The sequence below is a fragment of the Leptidea sinapis genome, chromosome 34 (genome assembly GCF_905404315.1).
Source record: "Leptidea sinapis chromosome 34, ilLepSina1.1, whole genome shotgun sequence".
Lineage (NCBI taxonomy): Eukaryota > Metazoa > Arthropoda > Insecta > Lepidoptera > Pieridae > Leptidea > Leptidea sinapis.
The window spans coordinates 5,340,107-5,365,892 of NC_066298.1; the positions used below are offsets into that span (position 1 = coordinate 5,340,107).

A 25,786-nucleotide genomic window follows, 5' to 3' on the forward strand; every position below is an offset into this window, starting at 1 on the left:
ATGCAGGATGATAAAAGAAATGAATATGTCTAGTAATTTTATTACAAAATCTATTAATCTTAGAATATTATCCTACTTATTATGATTATGTAATTTCTAATAATGATACATAATAGTTTGATTGCAAAATATATTAATTACTCGATGTAGTAAGAGCCTCGCACTAATTAGTTTAACCTTTCATTTTTCAAGAACAAGTAAGGCAGTACTTTCGAAAGCTCAAGCGGCTCGCAGGGTCATCTGACCGCTCACAGCTTATGTAACAATGTGTACCGGAGAAAGTGCATAGTGCAACGGATACCTCTACACTCGCTAATACACCAATGTCGCGCCCATTGCGTCACCGACCGTCCACAGGCTCCAGTTGTCCAAGCATATCCTGGCATGTGACGTAACACTATATATCGTGACGCCGTCGCTCGCATTAGTCCGCAATTTAAGGTTGATCTATGTGTCTTTGATAACATAATTAGATTTGAGGTTGTGTTGATAACCAGTTTTGTGCAAAAGTAAAAGTTGCCGGTTGAAACAAAAGTGAATTTTGTTTTACGCAACATCTCACATCGAGTTATTTGTGATGTCGAGCGAGTGGGATACATTCTCTATATTGATATATTGGTCTGGAATACTGGTGGGTATCTAGGCCAGTTTCAACTTTGATTCCGTCACTTTGACACACATATGCGTTACAAATAAAGAATCTAGATGGATTTTACAAGCGTGTGGTCACCCTTAGTGCGGTGACGATCGAAATTGGCTTGAAAGTCGCATATTATCTTCAATGACGTAGATAAACATAGGTTACTACAAAACAGAATTTATTTACAGAAACTTACAACAAATATAATACAACAACGTCTATATCCATTATATCTGACTATCGGTTCAGTGCGGCACGCCGTAGGAGGAGGAGGGGGAAGGCACGCCGTATGAGCCGGATGGGGCGCCGATGGTGGCGTAGCCGGATGAGGGGGCAGAGTAAGAGGCGTAGCCGTGGCCGCCGCTGGAGTAGCCGTTACCGCCACTGGAGTAGCCAGAGTAGCCACCGCTGTAACCGCCGGAGTAGTCCTCCACGGCCTGGTGGTACTGCGCGACCTGGATGCCCTGCTGAAGAGACTCTAGCTCCACGCCGACCACACGGTCGTGGGGGACACCGTACACGGGCGCGGGCGCGCCGTAGTGCGAGGAAATACCGTGGGAGGAAGACGCTGACTGGTAGGCCTGGTTCTGGATCTCGTCCTTCAGGATGATGTGGCGGATCTTCTCAAGTAGATGTGGGTCGATGTGGTAGCCCTCCGAGGACTGGTGGCCGACCGGCACGGAGTGGTAGTGGCCGCCTGAACTGAGCACGGAGCTTCCGGAGCCGTGCCCCAGTGAGGGCGCCGCGTAGCTGTAGCCCACCGGGGGCTCGGCAGCCACTGTTGCCAACAGCGCGACCGCTAGCGTCATCTACAAACAAAACATTACAATGTACTTCCGCACCCGATCTCTACTTACTGACATTCACGCTGCTGCTAAATATTAATCACTGTCTTTAACATTGAAGTGGATCATCCATCTTGGTTATATAGTTAAAATGGCTGGAAGTGTGCGGGACTCGAACCCGCCCCTCGGGATCCTTAGAGCACTGGCGTCTCCGCCACCTGGAGAAAGATGGACTCGCGCACACTGGATTCTCACAGGGAGGTCACATACACTGCACTGCAGTCCAACACTTACGAGGGTTCTCTGTGCCATTGCGATGTGTTCGGGGTGACGGCTGGCTGGTGAGTGCTCCTGCGGCGGAGGTCGTGTGCTTATATAGCGGTACTCTGCCGACTTTTACTCGACACGAGATGAGGACGAACGTAGAGCGCCAATACTCTATTTTTAAGAATGTCTAATGTTTATCAATTTGATTATAGCTATTTATTTATTACAGATTATATGAGAAATGTATTATGTTGAGGTTCTGTTCAAGTGATGCGGCTCGCTCGCCACCAGTATGTACGAAACTTAATTTTTTAACTTAAAGTTACAAAAATAAGTTAGAATATAGTAACGATTGCAGGATTTTTTGGTATAAGGCTCTTTATTAATTGTTTGTCTTGAATTTTGTGTTGTATTTAAGTAATTTTAAAAAAGGAGTCAGAATCTTACTTCCACATTTTTTTCTTATAACTAACTTGTTTACCATAGGAGCCAACATAATATTCTTTATGTGACGATAGTGTTGCTTTTAATAAAAGTAATACAATTTTATTGGTATATAATGAAAATGAAATTAATATTGATATAATACTTCTATTCTCTATATTTTAATAGAATCCATAGACATAAAAAGCCTCCTTGCTAACGAATTTTAAACTAGTTTTTTTTTATGATATAGAATAGACTTAATAAATAACAATTATTACTTACCTTGTTTTAAAAGGAAGTTTTATTATTATTACATTTGTATAAGGTGATCAAAATAAAGTAAGTCAAAAGGAATAACTATTTTTTTTAAATGACAAAAAGGGACGAGGCAAGCAGGACGTTCATCTGATAGTAATTGAAACGCCCTGCCCATTACAATGCAGTGCCGCTCAGGATTCTTGAAAAACCCAAAAATTCTGAGCGGAACAACAACTACGCTCGTCACCTTGAAACATAAGATGTTAAGTCTCATTTCCCAGTAATTAAACTAGCTACGGCGCCCTTCAGACCGAAACACAATAATGTTTACACATTACTGATTCACCCATGATCTAGCCGGCATCCTGTGTAACAGCTTCCCACTGGTACTAATTGGTATTCAATATATATAAAATATGGTTGAAAGAGGCGATGGCTGACTCATGCGTCATGCTCGTGAACGGGCGCTGCTTGTGGTGGCAGAATGATCCTGTTGCCGGAGACTCGGTTTCGGATTCTTAAAAGTTATTGGGTGTATATATATGTATAGATATATACATATTTATTTATTTATAATTGCCTGTAAAATGCACACAGAATACCTTTATTTATTTATGGTGTATGTGGATGATGCAGCTACTGTACTCAATAACTTTTGTATTAATTTACATTTACTTTTTTGACTTACTCGTGTAAGGTGTTTTTGTATGTTTGTTGCATAATTTTACGTATTATATTGTAATTGAAATGATTTGTAAGTCGATGGAAATGTAAATCTTGATATAAAAGAGTGTCAATGAGTTTCTTGCTACTTCTTCTCATTAGCTCAACCCTTTACGAAGTAGGAAGATTAGTAGGTAGATAGGTAGATTCAATAAGAAACAATATTTCTCTTATTATCTGATTTTGATTTGATATATTATCTATATACATTAATGGAGAAGAGTTTTCTCTCGCGGAAAGTCGTCGACATGTGTATCTTCTATCGGGCTCCCTTAAGAGAAGGTCGTGGAAAGAGATTCAAATAAACATGTTTACGACTAAAATAACCCATTTGTAATGTCACCGCTTTTCGAGAACAAAAAAATTACTGCACAATATATTGATATATATCTATCAATTTATTTATTTTTTCTCCTCACAAACATCTTAAAGCTAAAACAGTACATTAGTGTTACATTTTTTAACAGCTAGTATTTCGTGAGGAGCTAGTGTCTGAAGTAGGTTGACCCTGTATTACAGATCACCAGGACCTCACCCCCAGATATAAGGATCATAATTATTAAAGGCCGGCAACGCTCTCTGGTGTTGCAAGAGAATGTGGGCGGCGGTAATCACTTAACACCAGGTGACCTGTATGCTCGTTTGTCCTCCTATTCCATAAAAAAAAGAATACATCTGTACTTGTAGCAAGATAAGCATTAATAACAATTGATGAAAATGATGATGGTAAACAAGATAGAATTATGGCTACATAACATTTAATATACGTTCACAAAAATCGTCACCTTTTTGCTCTTAATAGTGATAATCATTATTATAACACTAGAAATAAGGGATTGCTTCTAACTAATTCTAGTAGGCTTCATAAGATACATAATAGCTTTAAAGGTAGTTGATGTCATTTCTAATAATCTAGTGGTTATTAGAAATGACATCAAAAAGAATTCTAAACAACTACTTTATTGAACATCCTACTTTATTGAAAACACAATTTGAGTTGCTGTTAAGTTTACTGGTAATAGCATTACTAACTATAGCTAAAAATATCTGTACCCATAGAACACATTTTGCTTAGAATTATTACACTATTTTAATTGTGAATTCATTTTAATATTTTCTAGTGTTAATATCTAGGAAAAATCTCTGTTCAAAAACTAGTTATATGTTTAGGATGATTTATATCGGTTTTTATCACTGTCTGTGCGGAACATATATAAATGGTATGTGTAATTTTTTATGAATTCATGACTCATGGGCATTTACGGATCTTGGATATTTTTTACTTAAGGCTGGGGACCTAGCCAATGGCCTTGAGGAATCGACTGGAGCTAGGTTACGTTTTAATTCAGAATTAGAAGCGTTTTTGATTTATTACAAATATAATAATACAATTTCCTTAAGTATTGGTGTACAATTAATAAATTTTTGTACAATTTTTATCTTAATTGAATGATTAGCATGGCTCGAAACCCCTTACTATAAAAGTTAGGGGTATTTTGGTGATTTTTTTCGGACTGTCTATAAAAATAAAAATTGTAAGAAAAAAAAAATTTTTGGTTCATCTAATTTATAAAATTCTCGTGTCATGGTGTTAAACATTGAACTCCTCCGAAACGGCCGATTCTCATGAAATTTTGAGTGCATATTGGGTAGGTCTGAGAATCGGACAACATCTATTTTTCATCCCCCTAAATGTTAAGGGTGGTCCACACGAAATTTTTTTTTTAATTTTTTTTACATTTTTTTTTTAATTTGTTTGATTATGAGACAGCATTAAAAAATACATGCAACTTAAAATTTTCACCCATCTACGATCAACAGTTACTTTTGTATCGCGATTTTAATATCGGCAATACAACGTTTGCTAAGTCAGCTACTACTAGATATACAATTATTTTTTCTAAAAGTATAAGCTTTATATAAACCGTCAAGAAATTATTACAATTGTGCACTATTTTGGCGATTTCTTGGGATAGCGGCCTTAAACTAATTATCTCCAACTGTGATAAGTGGATATTGCGAAGTGGTCGCTTGTAGAAAGGAGCATTGAATCCAACAGTGACGGGTTGATATAATTTAATATGTTATGAGCTTGTAATACGCTCTTGCAAGCGGAGTGGTAACTGGTAAGTGGTTCAACGTATGACTCACACTTGTGTAACTCATTGCTGAAACTATTTCATTTATATTTTATTTTGATGTCTGTAGATTATGATGATTGTAGTTTCACAAACCTACACGGACATCATCACCACCATCATCTTGAGCCGGAAGACGTCTTCTGCTGGACAAAGGCCACCCCCCTGCCTTCATCCAACGTATTCCGGCGATCTTGACCAGATCATCGGTTGATATTGTGGGGCCTACCAACATTGCGTCTTCCGGTACGTGGTCGCCATTCGAGGACTTTACTGCCCCACCGGCCATCTGTCCGTCGAACTATGTGCCGTGCTCACTGCCACATCAGTTTCGCAAACATCAGCTATGTCAGTGTCGTTGATTCTCCTACGGATCTTGCAGGTTCTCGCAAACTCTAAACACTATGAATCGACAATTAAAAGGTTTACGAAACAGCTGACGAATGGAGCCCTGTTATCTCTGACGAGTCATTTGAAATATTCATTAACAACATTATTGTGCATACGATATAATCTATATATATAAAAATGAATTGCTGTTCGTTAGTCTCGCTAAAACTCTAGAACGGCTAGACCGATTTGGCTAATTTTGGTCTTGAATTATATGTGGAAGTCCAGAGAAGGTGTAAAATGTGAATAAATAAAAAAATGCTCGGAATTAAATAAAAACAACAAATTTGTTTTTCCTCTGATGTGTCCATACATAATTCCTATGAGAGAATTTATTAACGCACGGTTTGACAGTTATGCTGTGAAAGAATTTCATTACGACAGCAGCGTGCATATTTTACGAAGTAATTCTTGACAGATTCAAAAAAAACATTATTTTATTTATTATATACAGAACAACGTCTGTCGGGTCAGCTAGTCTGTTATAAATACATCATGCGAGTGCACTTTGATTTACACTATGGTGTTCATTGGACATAAATAGTATTTGACAACCTGAGAGTTGAACAAAGCATATAAGATTTTATGATGATACGTCACTCGAACGGTTAGCTCAGTTGGGAGAGAGGTCCTGGGTTCGAGTCCCGCATCGTTATAACTTTAAAAACATAACTAATTGTATAGTATTTATTTATATAGTATTGGCATCTACACGTTAATTTTGAGTACAATTTAGTTCATAAAATAAACTTGAACTCATAATTTATTATTAATTAATAATTTTATTGAATATTAAAAGCACCAAAACAAAGAACATTAAATGCTTTACTAACGTCACGCAAAAGTTACCCCCGTCACTATAGTCTGGTTCCACGATATTGAACTAAATTTTCGTACACTTTTACTCTCCTTAATAACTAGTTTGCCAGAACTGGATAGCCCACTAACCGCAATGCGCAGAGACCTCGCTGTCCGATCCGCAGCATTTATAATTATTCATCTTAATATATATAAATTACGTGACACGTTGTTTGTCCACGATGGACTCCTAAACTAAAGAACGGATTTTAATGGGGATTACTTGGAGTGCAGTTTAGTCCAACTTGAGAGATAGGATAGCTTTAATTTCGATTTGGGACCCACAATTATTTTAATTTCCAATATTTGTTTTGTATTGACATATTTTCTATGAGAGAATTTATTGACGCACGGTTTGACAGTTCTGTTTTGACGACAGCGAGCATTTTTTACGAAATAATTCTTGATATTTTGAAATATTATTGGCAAATTCCTATAAAACAGTATTTTTTTATTATCTATAGAACAACGTTTGTCGGGTCAGCTAGTATAATATAAGTGTTTGTTGAAGTTATTGATCAAATATGGCACTCGAATAGAAAGAAAAAAAGAGTTTTTTATTATTTTGAAACGTATAAGTAGAAGTACACACGAATACAAAAGATAAAACATAAACTTATGATAGAGAAGCTGTGGAATGAGCTTCCTTGTGCGGTGTTTGACATGGGTACCTTCCAAAAAAAGCGCGTACACCTTCCTTAAAGGCCGGCAACGCTTTTGTGATACCTCTGGTGTTGCAAGAGAATGTGGGCGGCGGTGATCACTTAGCACCAGGTGACCCGTACGCTCGTTTGTCCTCCTATTCCATAAAAATAAGAGATAAACAAGCAAAAAACAAACAGACTGAAACATTTCTACTATATACTATTTAAAAAATGGTCCCAACTCAGCATGTTTGCTGGTTTGAAAACTAACTCCGGTTTTCCGTTGGGCCATTTGGTGACGTCTCTCTAAATATTTAGATATGAATAAAACAACACTTTTAAATGTTAGCAAACAAAAGTAACATGTAAATAAATAGGTAATTTAAATTTCTGTTTGTTGCTTTATGTTAACTCTCCATACTGTGTCTATACCGTACGTTTGGTGTACAACAAAAATATTATAAAAATACCAGCAACTTTACCTTCGTCATATATAAGAAAATTTGTTAACACATTCTATGCTCACCACTCGGATCCAAGTAAGACTAAAGTAGCGGCGCCTCCCACTCGGATCCGAGCGAGCGTCCCGTTCATTTTGTAGTAGTCAGTAACTTGCCGGCGTTTGAGACGAATCAATGTAGCTTTTCGCGGCAACTCTGACAATATAGTCGACTTACGAAAATGAGTATACATGTATCCATATTTTCAAACTTTCGTATGTAGGTAACCAAAAATGTAATCAAAATTCGCCTTAAGAAGTATTCGCCTTAAGCAGGTTCCCAGCTTTTATTAAGCTATTGCATATTTTCTATCGCGGCCCTTGAGCGTGGAGACCGAATCCAGAAATTCCGTAACGAAAATAACCTAATACTTACTTACTAGATGTAAATACGGACGAACAGCGGGTTATCACGTATGCTTTTTGTGCGGAAGGTCCCAGGTTCGAGCCTGGGGTACGTCCTGATGTTTTTTAATTTCTTTATTTTTTATCACGTTTTTTTAATTTTTATTATAATGACAAGCATTTTTATTTCGTTTCACCTGTCCCGTTGTCTGTCTGTAATCAATTAATCTTGTAAGTTAAATTTTACTCACTTCCCGTTTGCTTTTCTTTAAATTATCTTATCGAAAAAAAATACTGCATAAATAAAATAAATAAATAATTATAATTGCATAAGTTGATAAAAAATGCTTGCCGATTTTTGATTGTTGATAATAAATGCCACACGTCTTTTTTTTATTTGTTTTGTTGGCAGTGAATGTGTTAAAAGTCACCAGGATGAAGTAAATTGCAAGTTTAAGATAAAAATTCATATAACAGCTGTTGTAAGTATACTACAAACTATATGGTACGTTATCTTCGCAATTATATGGCGAAGGCCGAGTGCATCGCAAGTGTGATAGTTTCACACAACAGATAGAATCTGGTCATTAATTAACATTTTAATATTCGTGTTGGACCTCGTAATTATGTAAACAACACAGTTTGAGATTCACTGGCGTGGAACTGTAGAGGTGTGCTGTGCCTATGGCGGGGATTACCAGCGACCGCAACTCCCACCTGCCATTACTAGAGTTTCGTGGGCAAATCCACATGTTAAGCTAATGTGAGATAAAAAAAATTAACAAAAAAACAACCGACTTCAAAAACACTATTCCAAAATAATAGATATAATATGCACTAAAAAGGATAAAAAAAATTGCGTATTTTTATACAATCGAATTAATTAATCTAATTCTAGTTACGATTATTCTTACTTTTGGAATTAGTGTCCTTCCGCCGCGACCCGCTCTTGCCTCTCGCCTCCTCACATCGCGCGTGCGACTCAAGCACATCTCTCTATAGTTACAAACTTATCTTTGATGACACATGGATAATAATTTGTCTAAATATGTGTAGATATACAATTTTTTTCAATGCAGCAATGAATATAAGGGCTTGGCAATTAGATTACAGACAGTTAGAAATTCTGCCATTGATCGCAACTTACTGTAAGTCATTAAGGAGTTGAACATCATGTTCGACTACGACAATTACTTGACTATAACTACGTTACGGTAGATGACTTTAATATAGTAGCATAAAAAAGATTCGGCTGAGTATCGTTAATTTGCTCCTAAGAATTGAAGAGTTCCGTTACTTTGTTATGGATTCCGTAATCAGAACCTAACCAATCTCTCACCAAAGTACCTTTGAAGTATATCCTTTCCAATAAAAAATAATCATCGAAACCGGTTGGTGCGATATTGAGTTATTCGTAAATTTGTCATCAACATACTTATAGCAAATTTAAGACTTTTATGATTTTCTCTTGAATGCTATGGTCAGATCTGGACAAAATTGAATAAAAAAAGAATTATCAGAATCGGTTCATCCAGTCGAAAGTTTTGTGGTTACAAACATAACAAAAAAATACCGAAAAATTCAGAACCTCCTCCTTTTTTTAGACGTCGGTTCAGAACCTCAGACAAAATAAGAAGCATTTGACATCGATCTTCAGAAATTCTTATATATCTTAGTATTAAGTTACATAATTAATTAATTTACAATTATTAATATTAAATTACTCAATATATATGACGTGAGTCAACTTGATGTGCTGTTTTTTGTTACTATTATTAAAGACCTTGGCGGTTTTCATGTTGTATTCTAATCATTATCATAATTATATACCAAAATATAATTGTAAGTCCAATAAAGCTGAACTAATGTTTTGGACTACACAAATTAAATTTGAAAACGAAATTATGAACGTTGCTTTAACTCAAGACCTCTCGCGTGCCGTTCGAGCGCTCTTCCAACTGAGCCAACCGTTCGTAACGTGACGTAAGGTTCATAAATCTTGATATGATTTGTTCAACTCTCAGGTTGTGGCTTATTATGTTTAGTTCCAAATAAAAAAGGCTCATCGTTGATGGAGAGAGTTCTAATTGACGAGCTTTTGTCTACCGTCTCATACTAGACTACTGACTACTTTGATTTTGACTTTTACGTTTGAAGTAGATTATGTCAACCACTAGCTAATGGTCGCTGAACTATTAGTGATGACTGTTATTCTTAATAAAGATTATAACAGTGCTGCCTTTTATGCATAAAAGGCATAAAAGGCATTTATTGTTTCTCAAAATTTATTCCTTTAGAATTCTTTTTGATATCATTTCTAATATTATACTAGATACTACTATCGCTTCGGAAACAACGCGGCGCGAGAAACCCTCACAGTTTTCTTTTGTTGCGATCTTTTTAATATAATATACTGTCATTGCTATTGCTATAAAATAATCATAATCTAGTCTCAGGCTGTCCAATCACTTAGATATTCAGCTGTGGAGTAGTAGGATTTACGACAGAGCCAATTTTAAATGCATGCAATTGTAGAAAAGATTGCTACAACAGTACTGGTTTAATATACTTTTAACTACTGGGAGGATTCTTTGCACAGGATGCCGGCTAGATTATGGGTACCACAGCGGCGCCTATTTATGCCGTGAAGCAGTAATGTGTAAGCATTACTGTCTTTCGGTCAGAAGGGCGCCGTAGCTATTGAAATTACTGGGAAAATGAGACTTGTGTCAGTTAAGACAACTTATGTCTCAAGGTGACGTGCGCAGTTGTAGTGCCGCTCAGAATTTTTCGGTTTTTCTATAGCCCTGAGCGGCGCTGTATTGCAATGGGCGGGGCGTATCAATTACCACCAGCTGAACGTCCTGCCTGTCTGGTCCCTTATTTTCTTTAAAAAAATAGAAGCAGCGAAAAAACAAACGGTAGGTATCGTGAACTGTTTCAAACACTAAAACTGATTAGACAGATTGGTGCACTATTAGTGTCAAGTGTCAAATTATCCGCTATATATATATAATATATGCCGCATCCGCAGTCCTGCCATGACCACGATCTATGCAATTAGATAGAAATATTGAAACATATATAATATCGTGAGTATTATTCATACCATATTCAAAGTTCAAGTTACGCGTTGATAAAAGTTTCAATACATATAAATCGCGCGTCATCAATCATATAAAAATAGTAAAAAAGTGGTATTTAAATGTTTTAACTATTAATTGTAATAGCTGTACATCCTTGACATAGATCTACATCCCGCTACCATCTCATCCGATCTCACTTGAGGATATTGAGCAACGATACCCACGGTACCCGACCCCATACCAGCGCTGCACCGGATGTTCACCTAAGTAATTATATATTGTGTGTCAGTCATCAGATGTGACTTAAGAGTGTCTTTCGCTTGCAATCTTTTGATTATATCACTATCAAGACAATTATCTTACAACTTTGTTATTGCTGTTATAAGATTCGGTTGATGTGTGCAGAGTTACGACGGTGAGGATGTTCTACTCTATGTCTTATTATATATTTATTTATTACAGCTTTGACATAACAATAACTAAAAAAATGGCCCCACAAAACCATCTTGATGGTTTGTCTGTGGGATCAGCGTAATCTTAAAAATAGCATTTAGTAACTTAATATGTAAATAGATGTAAAGTTATTGAGCTTTTTTATAAACATTGATGTGAAAATTGTTACATATCTAATATTGTTTAACATTACTAAGGACTATTATTATTTAAATGTTTTTATATATGGTTGTATTTCGGATTTTTTATATAATCCATATACATATAATAATATAATTAAATCGCAAGATTTCCGAGAGATTTGCCTATTAATTGTGGAATTCCACAAGGTTCAGTATTAGGACCATTACTGTTCCTTATTTATATTGACAACATCCACGATATAGGTTTACTTGGCCAGGTATTTATTTTGGATCCTCGATTCATAACATTACCTCATATGCCCAAGAGGATCTCGATCGAATATGTGAGTGGTTCCAATAAAACCTTCTAATAATTAATGTTTCAAAACATCTTTTGTTATCTTTAAACATATAAACAAGAGTATTCCGTCTCAATCTCCACTTACCTTTAAATGGCATAGCACTAGCAGAAACAAGAAGAAAAATACCTTGGCTTAAGATATATATTGACCTGGAAATCTCAAACCGACCAAGTTAAAATATTTCAACTATCATCTGGTTCACTTCGCAGAGTTGTTCAATGTCTTCCAAAGCTGGTCCGCCAGCCTTCTCTCTTTCATTAAGTCAAGTCTTGCTTCTGATAGCCATTCCATTTAGGAGTGGTAGTGCCATGTTGGGTCCTCACGGACACAACCAAATTGGGCCGGCACGCCCTGAGAAATACCACCCCCCCACTCGAAACCGGCGTGAAATAGTGGCAAAGCCGCTGTGTTTCGTCCGGTGAGTGGGGTATCCGGAGGCCTACACCCCCCCTCCCAAATACAAATGGCAGCACGGACTAAAAATAGACTACTCCAGGACGGTACCAGGCTATGCAGTCCTGGAGAATCCGTCCCTGGGCATCCACACTTAGGGCCTGTACCTAATAGTGGTTGTCCAGGCTGCCCCGCGTTTTCTGGAGGGGACAAATCTGCGCTGACTTGGAGCAAACAGAGCAGGAGGCTCAAACCACCCTCCTCCACACTCGCTGTGGACTTTTGCAACATCCGGGGGCTTCGCTCGAATTAAAATGCCGCACACTTTCACCTGGAGACGACGAAGCAGGCCCTGCTCTTTTTAACCGAGACACAGATATCCTCCCTGGCTGATTCATCTTACCTTTCATACCCGGGGTATAATTTGGAACACTCCTTTATATCACGGGCTGGAGTGTGCGTTTACGTCAGGGAGGATGTCTTTTCTCGACGCCTGAGTTTTCTTGAAGGACACGACCTATCCATCATCTGGCTGCGTGTAGACTGCGATGACCATCCGCAAATCTACGCATGCCTGTATAGGTCCCATAGCGGTAACGCAGAGACTAACCGGCTCCTCGAACACATCCAAATGGCTACAGATTCCGTGTTGAAGCAGATCCCCACTGCAGAGATCGTGTTTCTTGGCGATTTTAACGCCCACCACGCCGAATGGCTAGGCTCACGTACCACCGATCATGCAGGAAGATCTGTTCACGACTTCTTGACGTCTTGCATTCCACAACCGCGCGTTTTGTTCGAAATTTCTTGCATCGCACATCCACTTTGTGGAATCACCTACCGGCGGCGGTCTTCCCGAACAGATACGACTTAGGGACCTTCAAGAAAGAATCATATTAACCCCACCTTAAAGGCCAGCAACGCATTTCTTGACACACTTGTTGTTGCGGATGTCCATGGGCGGTTGCCTCACCTCATGTAAAAAAAAAATTCTAGTCTCTTAATTCTTTTCTTGTAGCCCAAGTTTATCATTGCTTTTTTGACCATAGGTTCCTTGACCAGAAACCAAGTATCGTCGGAGTTCTGATCTTGAATCCCAACTTCTTAAGGAGTACTAAGCTCTTGGTTTAGTTGTACCAGTGGGAGGCTCCTTTGTACAGGATGCCGGCTAGATTATGGGTACCACAACGGTGCCTATTTCTGCCGTGAAGCAGTAATGTGTAAACATTACTGTGTTTCGGTCTGAAGGGCGCCGTAGCTAGTGAAATTACTGGGCAAACGAGACATAACATCTTGTCTCAAGGTGACGAGCGCATTTGTAGTGCCGCAAGGGCGCTGCATTGTAATGGACAGGGCGTATCAATTACCATCAGCTGAACGTTCTGCTCGTCTCGTACCGTATTTTCATAAAAAAAGTTGTTACACTGTATTCAGTTTGTCGCTCAGATTGTTCAACTTTGTAATGGTTCAATTCAGGGACGGTTCTTGGAAGCTTTTTTAGTCTGAGTCTGATTCTGACCACAATTGGGTCATGGTCTGAGCCAATATCAGCGCTGGGATAAATTTTAATATTAACTACAATGTTTCTGAAGTGTTAGGCGATCAATACGTAGTCAATTTGGTTCTAACAATATGGTCGGACTTTATATTGGCGAGGCACATGTATACAAACACCTCGACTGATGTTGATACCTGGTATTAGTGACTACTAAGTCAATTTCTAAACAAAATTGTAATAATTGGTCACCGCTATGATTTCGTTCCCTAAGTCCAAACTCCCTGCGCTTTCCCTCCCCAAGTTTGTATTTTAATCTCCCGTAACTATTATTTTTCTTGGAATTTTATGCTTTTAATCAATTAATCAAGTCCTTTGTAAAAATCTTCTATCACTTGATTAGAGCTGGCAGACGTCTCTGCATATACTTGGATTATATTAAGGTTAAATGGTGTTGCGCTCAGTCGAAGCCACATGCATCTATCTGAGCTCATTCTTTAGTAATATTCCAACCCCATGATAATGGTTTTTACCGTTGCTTGTTTACCCGAATTATAAAGTGTAGCTTCGTCTCCACAATGTTGTCCATTATCGGACATATCGTCATTTCCAAAGTAGTATTTTATACTTAACCCTTTCTGATGCAGCATCTTACATTCCACGTCTTCTTCTGTCTTCCATCTGGTCGTAACAAACTTCACATCAATGGACCGGCACCCAATAGACGGGGATATCTAGTCGGATAAATTGGCTTATGAATTTTTATGCTGTTCATATTTATGGATAAACAATTTATTAAGAGAGAAATGAAGATAAAATTGTGGTATTATTTCATGCAGCTGAACATATTGACCTTTAAGAGATCATCTACATCCACAGAGACTCAAATTATTAATTTTTACTGTTTGTTACGAATCTCATACTTTCTTTAATACATAATAAAAAATGTGAATGTTTGTATATTTGTTACTCAATCGCCTCAAAATGACTGAATAGATCTCAATGAAATTTAAAACACACATATCTTATAAGCTGGATTAACACATAAGATAATACAACGTACGTAACGTTGTATTAACGTCATGCCGATGCGGACAAAGTTGCTGATGGAAGCTAGCAGTAAGCAAACCCTATGCGGTAAAGATGATTATTTTATTACATATTATGTTATTATTAATTTTAAATCATTTGGATATGTGTCAGAACTACCTATTTTAATGTGCAACATAGGTCTGTTCACAGATTCCATATTTTGATAATTTCTATACAAAGAACAGTTTCAAAACTGTTAGACATTAAACAATATCTCAACAAATTTTATGTTCTCCTCAGCAATGTTGCGTTGTATCTACTAAACATCTATCTGTTAACACGACGACTAGAATGGTTTCTATTAACTTATGTCCCAATGACTAATTGTTTTTTGCAGTTAACATTCCAGATGTTTTAATAGTAGTAAATATTTTCGCAATTAGAATACCAATGTTTTAACAAGATGCAACGGTTATTTTTAAGTTTTTGAGTTTCAGATGGAATCGAAATTTATATTATAAATGGATGTAATTATATATAATATATACGAAATGCAAAATATGATTTATTTATATTATATTACTAGCTGACCCGACAGACGTACTGTACATAATAAATAAAATACTGTTTTTTATGTAATTGTCAATAATTTTTCATAACATCAAGAATTATTTCGTAACGTATGCTCCTTGTTGTTATAATGAAATTGTTTCACAGCAGAACTGTCAAATCGTGCGTCAATAAATTCTCTTATAGAAAATATGACCATACAAAACAACATTTGGAAATAAAAATAATTATGGGTGCAAAAACGAAATAAAAAGTATCCTATCTCTCAAGTTGGACTAAACTGCACTCCATGAAGTAATCCCCATTAAAATCCGTTCATTAGTTCAGGAGTTCATCGCGGACAAACAACGTGTCACGTAATTTATATACATATAAAGATTTATATATATAATATGAAGCATTTCGTTTAAGTATGTACAATTACGTACCTTCAAATGAAACAAAGTCCCTCGGGAGCGCGGTGTTTTGTGGGTCGATGCGGTAGATAGGATGACTTATTATTATCAACTTAAGACTTTAAAATATTAGTAGCTGTGATAACTGTTACTTTAGCAACGCTTAGAATCCTCTTTCAAGAATGGGAAGGTGCTCAATTCGAGCGTTTTTTTAAGTGCACAATCGAGAATTCAGTATCCGCTCGACTTAATAACACCCGACGGACACTGTGACTCCCTTTGTTAGTGTGAGTTGATGACTTCACCGTGACTTCAGGAACTATAGAACTTGGTGTGTTTCGTCTGTAAAATATATAATATATCATATTTATTAAATAAAATTTAGATTTGATCATGATTAATTTCATATTTATATAATAATTTTAATTACTCGATTAAATAATTTCGAAAGTATTACACAAATAAAAACAAAATTTTATGGACGATGCGGGACTCGAACCCGCGACCTCTCGCTTTCCGTGTGAGCGTTTTTTCCAACTGAGGCAACCGTTCGAGACGGTGCGTTCATAAAATTTTGTTTTCAGTTAATTTATTTGTGTAATTAATCCCTGAAGTGAGAGTTATCACTTTAAAACATACCAAATAATTCGAAAGTATTGCTAAAATGTATCATCTTCTAAAATTCGTTGTATGTTTATGGTCACTTCCACACCAACAGTTCCAATGTGACGTTAACATTTCGTACCACGTGATACGAGAGGGCAATTCTACCCACTATCATTCCGCGACTCCTGCACTACCAAGGCTGCTTCCCATCCGCCGTATCGGGACACAAATTACTGCGTAGTGCGTAAACTATAATATCACTTTCCACCAACGCGCTTGACACCTATAATACCTGACCTAATAAATGACCTATAATAACCCCAGTGATATTCCAAATGCATTATTTTATTAAAAGCTAATAATGTTTTGTAATTTGTTTTGGATACTCTCAACACGTTGCATATACTCGTTCTTATAAGGGCTTTCTTATGAAAATATGGGACGAGACGAGCAGGACGTTCAGCTGATGGCATTTTATACGCCCTGCCCATTACAATGAAGTGCCACTCAGGATTCTTGAAATACCCATAAATTCTGAGTGGCACTACAATTGCGCTCGTCTCCTTTAGATACAAGATGTTGAGTCTTGTTTGCCCTGTAATTTCATTAGCTGCGACGCCATTCTGACCGAAACACCCATAATCTAGCCGGCATCCTGTTCAAAGGGGCCTCCCCTGTGGTAAAACACGGATTCCAAGCAGCAGGCCAATACTCAAGACCAATACTCAGCGCATTATATAGCACAATCATTGTTTTTAGATTTTTTAAATTCCTCGGAATACCGCAGAACAAAACCGAGCATCTTAAGAGCCTTGGAAGTAATGTTGTTAATGTGTTGGTCAAAACTTAAGTTGCTTTCGAAAATCACTCAAAGATCCCAAATCTGCTCAACTAGCTTAAGAGGTGTGTCACCTATTTAAGTAATTTAATTTTTTTAGTTAATTTGAATAGTAATAATAAATTTTATGTGAAAACTAAGAATGCAACTATAAATCTTGATGATGATATAGCTAAATTTTGAACGTTTGAATATAATTTCACAGACGTTCCAGTCTCTACCACAAAATCTTTACACTCCTCTCCCCTAATAGCAGAATTTATCAAGGGGAGGGCTCCGAAGAGCTCGTGGAGCCGTATGTCCAAGCCGTGTTAGAATTGTCATGAGAAGGTTTTGTATAGAAACTTATATTTGTATAGTTGTAATGGTGATACACGAGTTAACTTAATATATAAATATTTCTGTGTGGGCTAGATTATCCTAAATAAATTGCCGTATTAGGAAACTTAAGAGTGTAAAATAAAAATATTTATAATTTTTTCCAACATTTTGAGTTGCTTGGTAATTACACCACGACACCAGTCTTTCATATTGATACAACAATATCTCCACACAGATTTCTCTCTGGGCACTGCAAACTCTGTGGTCACTTGGCAAAAATAGGTTCCAGTGAAACCGCTTTATGTAGATTAAGACGCATACGAGGATCCTAAGCACATCCTTCTGGAATGTGAGGCCATCGCCGCAATGAGGACAGGTTGCCTCAAGGCCCTCAATATCCAGGCAGAGAACCTACCCCACTTGTGTCCACTGAGGAAACTGTGCCTCTTAAAGGTTAAAAGCCTGGATAATGTGATTAACATACAAATTGAACTTCGAATATGCAAGGGAAAAATTCCCTTAACGTTGCCCAACTGCCTCATCACAACGATAGTCATCACTAGGGCGTGCGTTCAAGAACACGTACAGATTTCAGACTCATTTACAGATTTAAGCTCTTATTTCCCCAACAATCATAAAAATAATCTACAAAGAACTAAGAGGAAGGTGTTCAGGTTTTCAAAGTCGGGATATCCCTTTCAAATCCGCTCAAATGTACAAACCAAATATGAGGTTGAGTCAATTTATTGACGTAAAATTAAAGCAAATTATATTTAATGGACTCCAATAAGTTAATAATTACTTCGCAAATCAACAGAACAAGGTCAATCCGCCGAATTTTGTTGCGCGTGGACTTCTTTGTTACACCCACAACCGATCAACGATTGTGGGTGATAAATAATATGATTGACAGAGGTACTACGGTGATGGTGGTGATGGCATTGCCGAGTGCCGGTACTGTCCCGCTCTGATAACTTTCGTTCACATCACACAGATCATCTCGAGCTGTGAAAGGCAGTTCGATTCCACTGCCAGTTACGACACGATATTATTGTAACGTAAAAGGTTAACAGAACGTTGCAATCATGTTATACATTGTTTGGTGATCATAATTGATGGTAACTGAAATATGATGGTCCATTATTGAATTGATTTTCATCGTCTTTGTAGAGTAAACAAGTTAAAGGTAGACACAATGCACTCTGTAAGGTAACCTGTACCTACTGGGATCGATAACATTGAAGGGTTGAGAGACTCATTACTTATAATATTACATTAACTAATAAATGAAGTATTCATATTTGATGTATGATATTGGTCAAGAGAAAATATAATCACAAAAGAGAGGTTATTATTGTTTTATATAACGTTAATTTACTTACGTACATGTCCCCTGGCCACTTTTTAGGTGGTTAGTGGATGAATATGTTTCTAATAAATGCATACTTAAACTACAATATTCAAAATCTTCCCGCCCTTGAATTATTCAAATATTTCAGTCATATTGGCAATAGTTCAGCATCCAATATGCATGTTATAACGCCATGTAAAAGTATCTTAGAGCCGAGTCCAAAGTAACTTTATACTACTTATATCTATAAATTGAAATAAATCAAATTTAAACGTTCACTAAGTAAATGCAGCAGTGATTTTCAATGGGATGGTTATATTAAGCTGGTAAAATATATAAATAAATAGCATGGAAGTGCAATGGAAACACACGATCGAACATCATACCGACACATTCACCAATCTAATTACATCATCACACACGGCTCTCGATACTCGCAAGTCGTACGTCCAGTTTCAAGGTGCACTCGACCAAACATTACGTAACCTAATTGTTAACACTTTACAATTTTCTGTTCTGCTTTTGAGTGGTATATTATATTGTTATGTATTTTAGATTTGGTAATGATGGAGGAGTATATGAGATATTGTTGAGAAACTGATTCTATCTGCTAAAAGTTATATCAAATTAATATTGTTTGCTGGCGCGTAATGAATTGAAAGGCGTGGAGGTGGAAGAGGTCCAACATAGTTTTATAATGTCCTCGTACCATATCGAGCCTTAGAAGGGTGAAAAAAAGTCGAGCGGTGAATTTTAGTTAAACAACAGAACTTATACGGCATTTATCACAGGGTGTATTCCGAAGAGCTGTTTCACCTGATTCCTGCCGCCGAATTCCACCTTCGCACGACACGCCACAAGTTAGGATATCATCCCCACCATCTGGATCGGTGCGGTCCTCCACAGTGCGCTTTTCAAGTAACTTTCTTCCACGTACTACAAAGCTGTGTAATGAGATTCCTTGTGCGGTGTTTCCGGGAGGATACGACATGGATACTTTCAAAAAAAGCCCTTCCTAAAAGGCCGCCCCTTTAATTCCTCTGGTGTTTACTGGGCAAATGAGACTTAACATCTCAAGGTGACGAACGCAATTGTAGTGCCGAATTTTTGGATTTTTCAATAATCCTGAATGGGCAGGGCGTATCAATTACCATCAGCAATCCTGCTCGTCCTGTCCCTTTTTTATAAAAAAAAAGTGTCGGACACGTGAGAACGTGGAAGTTCTTATTTCCACCAAGTCCTTCGTCCAAGATGTGCGCACTATTTGTAAGTCGTGAAGATTGTGTAAATAACAAGTATTTTGATGATGATATTCATTACGTCATACAATAACTATATTCTCAACTAGATTGGTACCGTGATCTATCAGAGTGAGCTACTAATGTGTGAAGATATCATCCCCATGATGTGTCTTCCAAAGTGCGGTTTTCAAGGAGCTTTCTTCCACGTACTACAAAGCTGTAATGAGATTCCTTGTGCGGTGCTTCCGGATCGATACGACATGCGTCCTTAAAGGCTGGAAACTCTACTGTGATTCCTCTGGTGTTGCAAGAGACTGTAGGCGGTGGTGATCACTTAACACCAGGTGACCCGTAAGCTCGTTTGTCCTCCTTATTCCATAAAAATGAAGACCTTTATGACATCTAAGACCGTGTATGAAACCTGCAATCTGAATATGATATGAATTATTAATCCATATATTTAGATGTCACAGTGAGCAGTGACCAGCAGCCGGTGAATGGTAACTGCGACTTTGGGGGGCGATTGTTGCGAAAGTGAGTACAGATTAAATCAGTGAAGTCAGTTAAAACGGAGCGGCGCGTCGGTTTTAACACGAGATGTAATATTATTTTGCTTATTGTAAGAATGTAGGCTTGATGCAATAATCAATTCGTTAGTGTAGTTGTGTCATTATAATAATTATAAATAAAGTAAGCCATTGGTTATGTTTTAAAAGTGATAACCCTCACTTCTAGGATTAACTGTCCCAGCCACTGTTCAGGCATTATCTTTAAATAAATTTAAATGTTTTAAAAAAAAATGGCGCTGTCATAAATCCTATTACTACACAGCTGAATATCTCAGTGATCGGACAGCCTGGGACTAGATTATGATTATTTTATAGCGATTGAAATGACTGTACAATAATGTATATTTTTATTGAAAAGAGCGCAAAAAAAGAATGCTGGGAGAGTTTCTTGCGCCGCTTCTTCTCTCTCAGAGCGCCATTTGTTTCCGCGGTAGTAGTATCTAGTCTATTAGAAATGACATCAAAAAGAATTCTAAGGGAATCAATTTTGAGAATTTGTATGTTTTTATGCCTTTGATTACACATATAAAACTGAAAACAAAATTGTATGAACGATTAAACAAATTGTTTAGATTTGCAAGAGCGACATCTCAAGTCAATTTTCTAATACTTGCAAATATTGGGGTTGAACAGGTTATTAGCTGTAAAGTAGATACTGTAGATGAAGCCACAACGAGAGAGTTGAAAAAGACATACCAAGATTTATCAACGATAGGTCACTCGAACGGTTGGCTCAGTTGGAAAGAGCACTAGCACGGAACGCGAGAGGTCGCAGGTTCGAGTAACGCTTCCTTCATAAATTTTGTTTCCAGTTTTATTCCATCCCATATATTTAGGTTTTAGAAGTATAGTTCCATGTTTTATCACATCAAACATAGCAAAGCCTCCATTATGTATCAATTTACGATCAAATATGTATCTGTACAGTGTACCTGTGATGCTTGCAATATGGTGTCGGCCAGTGCTAGCAGTCTCGGAGTCGTTTAGAGAAAGGGCTGGTAACTGATCGATCACTTTGTCAGATGTTAACAACTCTCCATGAATTGATGTCGACGTGGGATTGATCTAGTGACCGCGTATACTAAATGGCTTGCTATGGTTTTATTAATCATAATTTTCTTATATCTCTTAGTAGTCTCGATTCATTTATCCCACCGTTCGATTCTGCAGGTAAGTGTTTTTTTAATGAAACTATTTTTAAATGAAAGTTTAGGGAGTATTCAATGTATTAGCGATCGGTTGGCTATACTAAATTGGCCATAAATACCTGTAATTTATTTTAGTATAATTAAATTTCTGATGTACTTTGCACGTCTATATGATTTTTTAATAAATTTTACGCCACTTAAAAGGAAATTATGTAAAGAATTGAAACAAATATGGTTACCAGCTCTCAGTCAGCTGGAACATGAAGGAATGGATGGAGGAATGGAATGGAATTTGTAGTAATCCATTTTTTTTTATAATTTTAATACGAAATCAGAGTTTTATATTTACTATACTACATTTAAATATACTATACTACAGTTACAATGGCCTAGAACTTGGAATATAAATTTTTTAAATAGAATGAGAGCCACTGAGCCTATGTCTACATCTACTAAACTTGGCTATTTTACGGTTTCTGACTTTCAACTTTAACCACCGCTTGATTTATGATGGTTAGTGCTAGATTTATTGATGACTTGTTTCTTCTTGTTCTCAGTTTTCGACACTAACCTTAGCAGCTGTAACTAACAGCTATGGCGCTACTTCACGTGGTTGATCACTAATCTAAGGCCTGCCCATTCGTGCTGTACTCTCTCTGAGACTGTGGCTCTCTGGTCATCTTGCCACTTCTTGAAGTGAGAGCACGCCAAAACGTTAAACATTATGGTGTGCTGTAAAAGAACCCCCAAAGAAGAAGTGAATTTGTTCCATAGTTTTAAATAAAACAAAAACAATGAACAGATTGATCCATACATTTTATACAATATTAATAATATTGTAAAAAGTGTTGCGAACCCCTGGCAAATGTCTCAACGCACAGATTTAACAAGTTGCGTTATTAATTGCAACATCAAAATTGAGTTTGTTAATTGAAGACCACCTTTTAATTACAACGCATATTTAATATACATTTTGTGTGTGGGAGAATTGCAAACCACTAGCTACATGTTCAGCTTAATGTCTGCGAAAGCGGACGTAACAGACTTCAATATTTATATTGAACTGGAGTATTGTGTAACGCGCAGTGATATGAGATGGCACACATAAAAGGCATAAAAGGCTTTTATTTTCTCAAAATTGATTCCTTTAGAATTATTTTTGATGTCATTTCTAATAACTACTAGATACTACTACAAATGGCGCTCTGCGAGAGGAGAAGCGGCGCAAGAAACTCCCCCAGCATTCTTTTTTTGCACTCTTTTCAATACAAAAAAATATACAATATTGTACAGTCATTTCTATCGCTATAAAATAATCACAATCTAGTCCCAGGCTGTCCAATCATTTGGATATTCAGCAGTGGAGTAATAGGATTTACGACAGAGCCATTTTTTTTATAAAACATTTAAATTTATTTATAGACGATGCCTGAACAGTGGCTGGGTCTTTATTATAGAAGTGTATACATTTACCCTTAAAGCTATTATGTATCTTATGAAGCCTACTAGAATTAGTTACAAGCAATCCCTTATTTCTAGTGTAATAATAATGAAAATCACTATTAAGAGCATAAAGGTGACGATTTTTGTGAATGTATATTAAGTTTTCATAAATGTACTGACAATGAAGAGTCATAATATTTATTTCTTTAAATTTTTCTTTGAGAGACTGTCTATAACCAAGCTGATATATAGCACGAACAGATCTCTCGCATACTTCAGGACGTGTGATTGTGTATCCGATGCTAGAGTCAAAATATTACAATATTTTCTCGTTAATACAACATATTCTATACTTAGATCATTTATACGTCTAGATAGACTATAAAAGCTGTGAAAACACGAAAAAAAAGACTTTAGAACTAACTCCTATATTGAGTAATTCACGCACACTAACACAAAGTGTCATACAAATCGCGAGTGTAAGACGTAGCTTGGCACGCACACTAAACTAATATTCCTTGCCTGTTTTTATCGGTTGTTTAAGAGCAAAAGACTCTATTTAGACGTATAAATTAACTAACATTCTATATATTATAAACGCGCATACTTTTTTCAGGTCTTGAATGCTCCTGTGATTCCTCTTACATTTCAAAACTGCGGTCACAATGATGAACCCAATATGATCACTAATTATCAAATATTCTGCGGGTCAGCAAGAGCTTGTTTGTACTCCTGTTCCATGCGAAGAGAGCGGCTCTATTGAGTAATGCTGCCGTTCGGGGACCAGCGATACCTTCAGTAGAGCACCTCCACACACCATACTATTATTAGAGTTCCGTAGCCAAATGGCAGAAAACGCAACCCTTATGGATTCGTCATGTCTGTTTGTCTGACGTGTATGTCACAGCCACTTTTTTCCAAAACTATTAGAACTATACTGAGAAAACTTTTAAGAAGATGTAATCTGTAAGCCGCATTTATATTTTCACACAAAATAGAAAAAAAAAGTTTTGGGGGCTCCCCATACTTAGAACTTTAGTTTGTGTTTTAACTCAAAAATTCTTATTCATCAAACCCATACGTGGGGGGTCTATGGATAGATAAAAATGATATTGAGGTATAACTGTAACATTATTTTTTTCTAAACTGAATAATTTGCGCGAGAGACACTTCCGAAGTGGTAAAACGTGTCCCCCCCTGGAATTTCTAAAATAAGAGAATGATAAAACTAAAAAAATATATGATGTATATTACTATGCAAACTTTCACCGAAAAATGGTTTGAACAAGGTCTAGTAAGTAGGTTTTTTAAATACGAATGAATGATGCGAGCTCATTTGGGCTGTATGATTTCTTGCCTTTTCCATTTAAATAATTTAATATCATTTAAATAATTTAATATCATTATCTTTTATATTATGTTACTTGCTGCTACGGAACCCTTCATGGGCGAGTCCGACTCGCACTTGGCTGCTTTTATTGTCTTTTATCGAGTTGTAGTTTGAGCTGCTCCATTACACCACGTTTGAATGTGATTACGTATTTTACTACTATCTTCTTCTATTCTATATATATAAAAATGAATTGCTGTTCGTTAGTCTCGCTAAAACTCGAGAACAGCTGGACCGATTTGGCTAATTTTGGTGTTGAATTATTTGTGGAAGTCCAGGGAAGGTTTAAAAGATGAATAAATATGAAAGTGGTCGTAATTAAATAAAAACAACAATTTTGTTTTTCCTTTGATGTGATCGTCCGATATTTGTTTTGTATGGACATATTTTCTATGAGAGAATTTATTGACGCACGGTTCGACAGTTCTGCTGTGAAACAATCTCATTACAACAACAGGTAGCATATTTTACGAAATAATTCTTGATGTTATAATATATTATTGACAAATTAATAAAAAAACTTTATTTTATTTATTATATACAGAACAACGTCTGCCGGGTCAACTAGTCACTATTAAATATAATTAGTAAGTAAACGCTTAAGTTAACTTACTCAATTGATTGCGTTTATACTGTGAAGTTCGAGTAATTTTTGATTTTTAATGCGATGTTGAATTGCGAAATTTAATTACAAAATGAAGTCCATAGTCGGTAATCGTAGATGTGTGAAATAGTTTTATTCTTCACATGAAATAAGTTCTTTCAATAGCCACCATACAAAGTACGAACCAATTTTCTGAGCATTACATATCGCCATACAAGGTGACCGCCATTTGCATAAATATCCCATAAAAATGCACCAAAACACATCATTCACCAACGAGGTCAATGGCAAACTGTTTAAGCCATGTGTTAACACTGAGAGGGCGTGTGGACCGAGTTACAAGAAGTAGCGGCGACGGATGTAACTAGTATCAGTGCCAGTATCAGCTCGATCG

General features: G+C 36.8%; 1 protein-coding gene across 1 annotated transcript; it reads right to left on the minus strand.

The window, feature by feature from the left end:
• Positions 1–801: 801 nt before the first annotated feature.
• LOC126975004 (prisilkin-39-like) lies at positions 802–1,865 on the minus strand. The gene is made up of 2 exons (XM_050822792.1): positions 1,720–1,865; positions 802–1,449 (listed from the first exon to the last, which is right to left on the minus strand). The coding sequence occupies exons 1-2, from the start codon at positions 1,735–1,737 to the stop codon at positions 886–888; spliced, it is 582 nt and encodes a 193-aa protein (XP_050678749.1). The 5' UTR covers positions 1,738–1,865; the 3' UTR covers positions 802–885.
• Between the last annotated feature and the right edge of the window lie 23,921 nt (positions 1,866–25,786).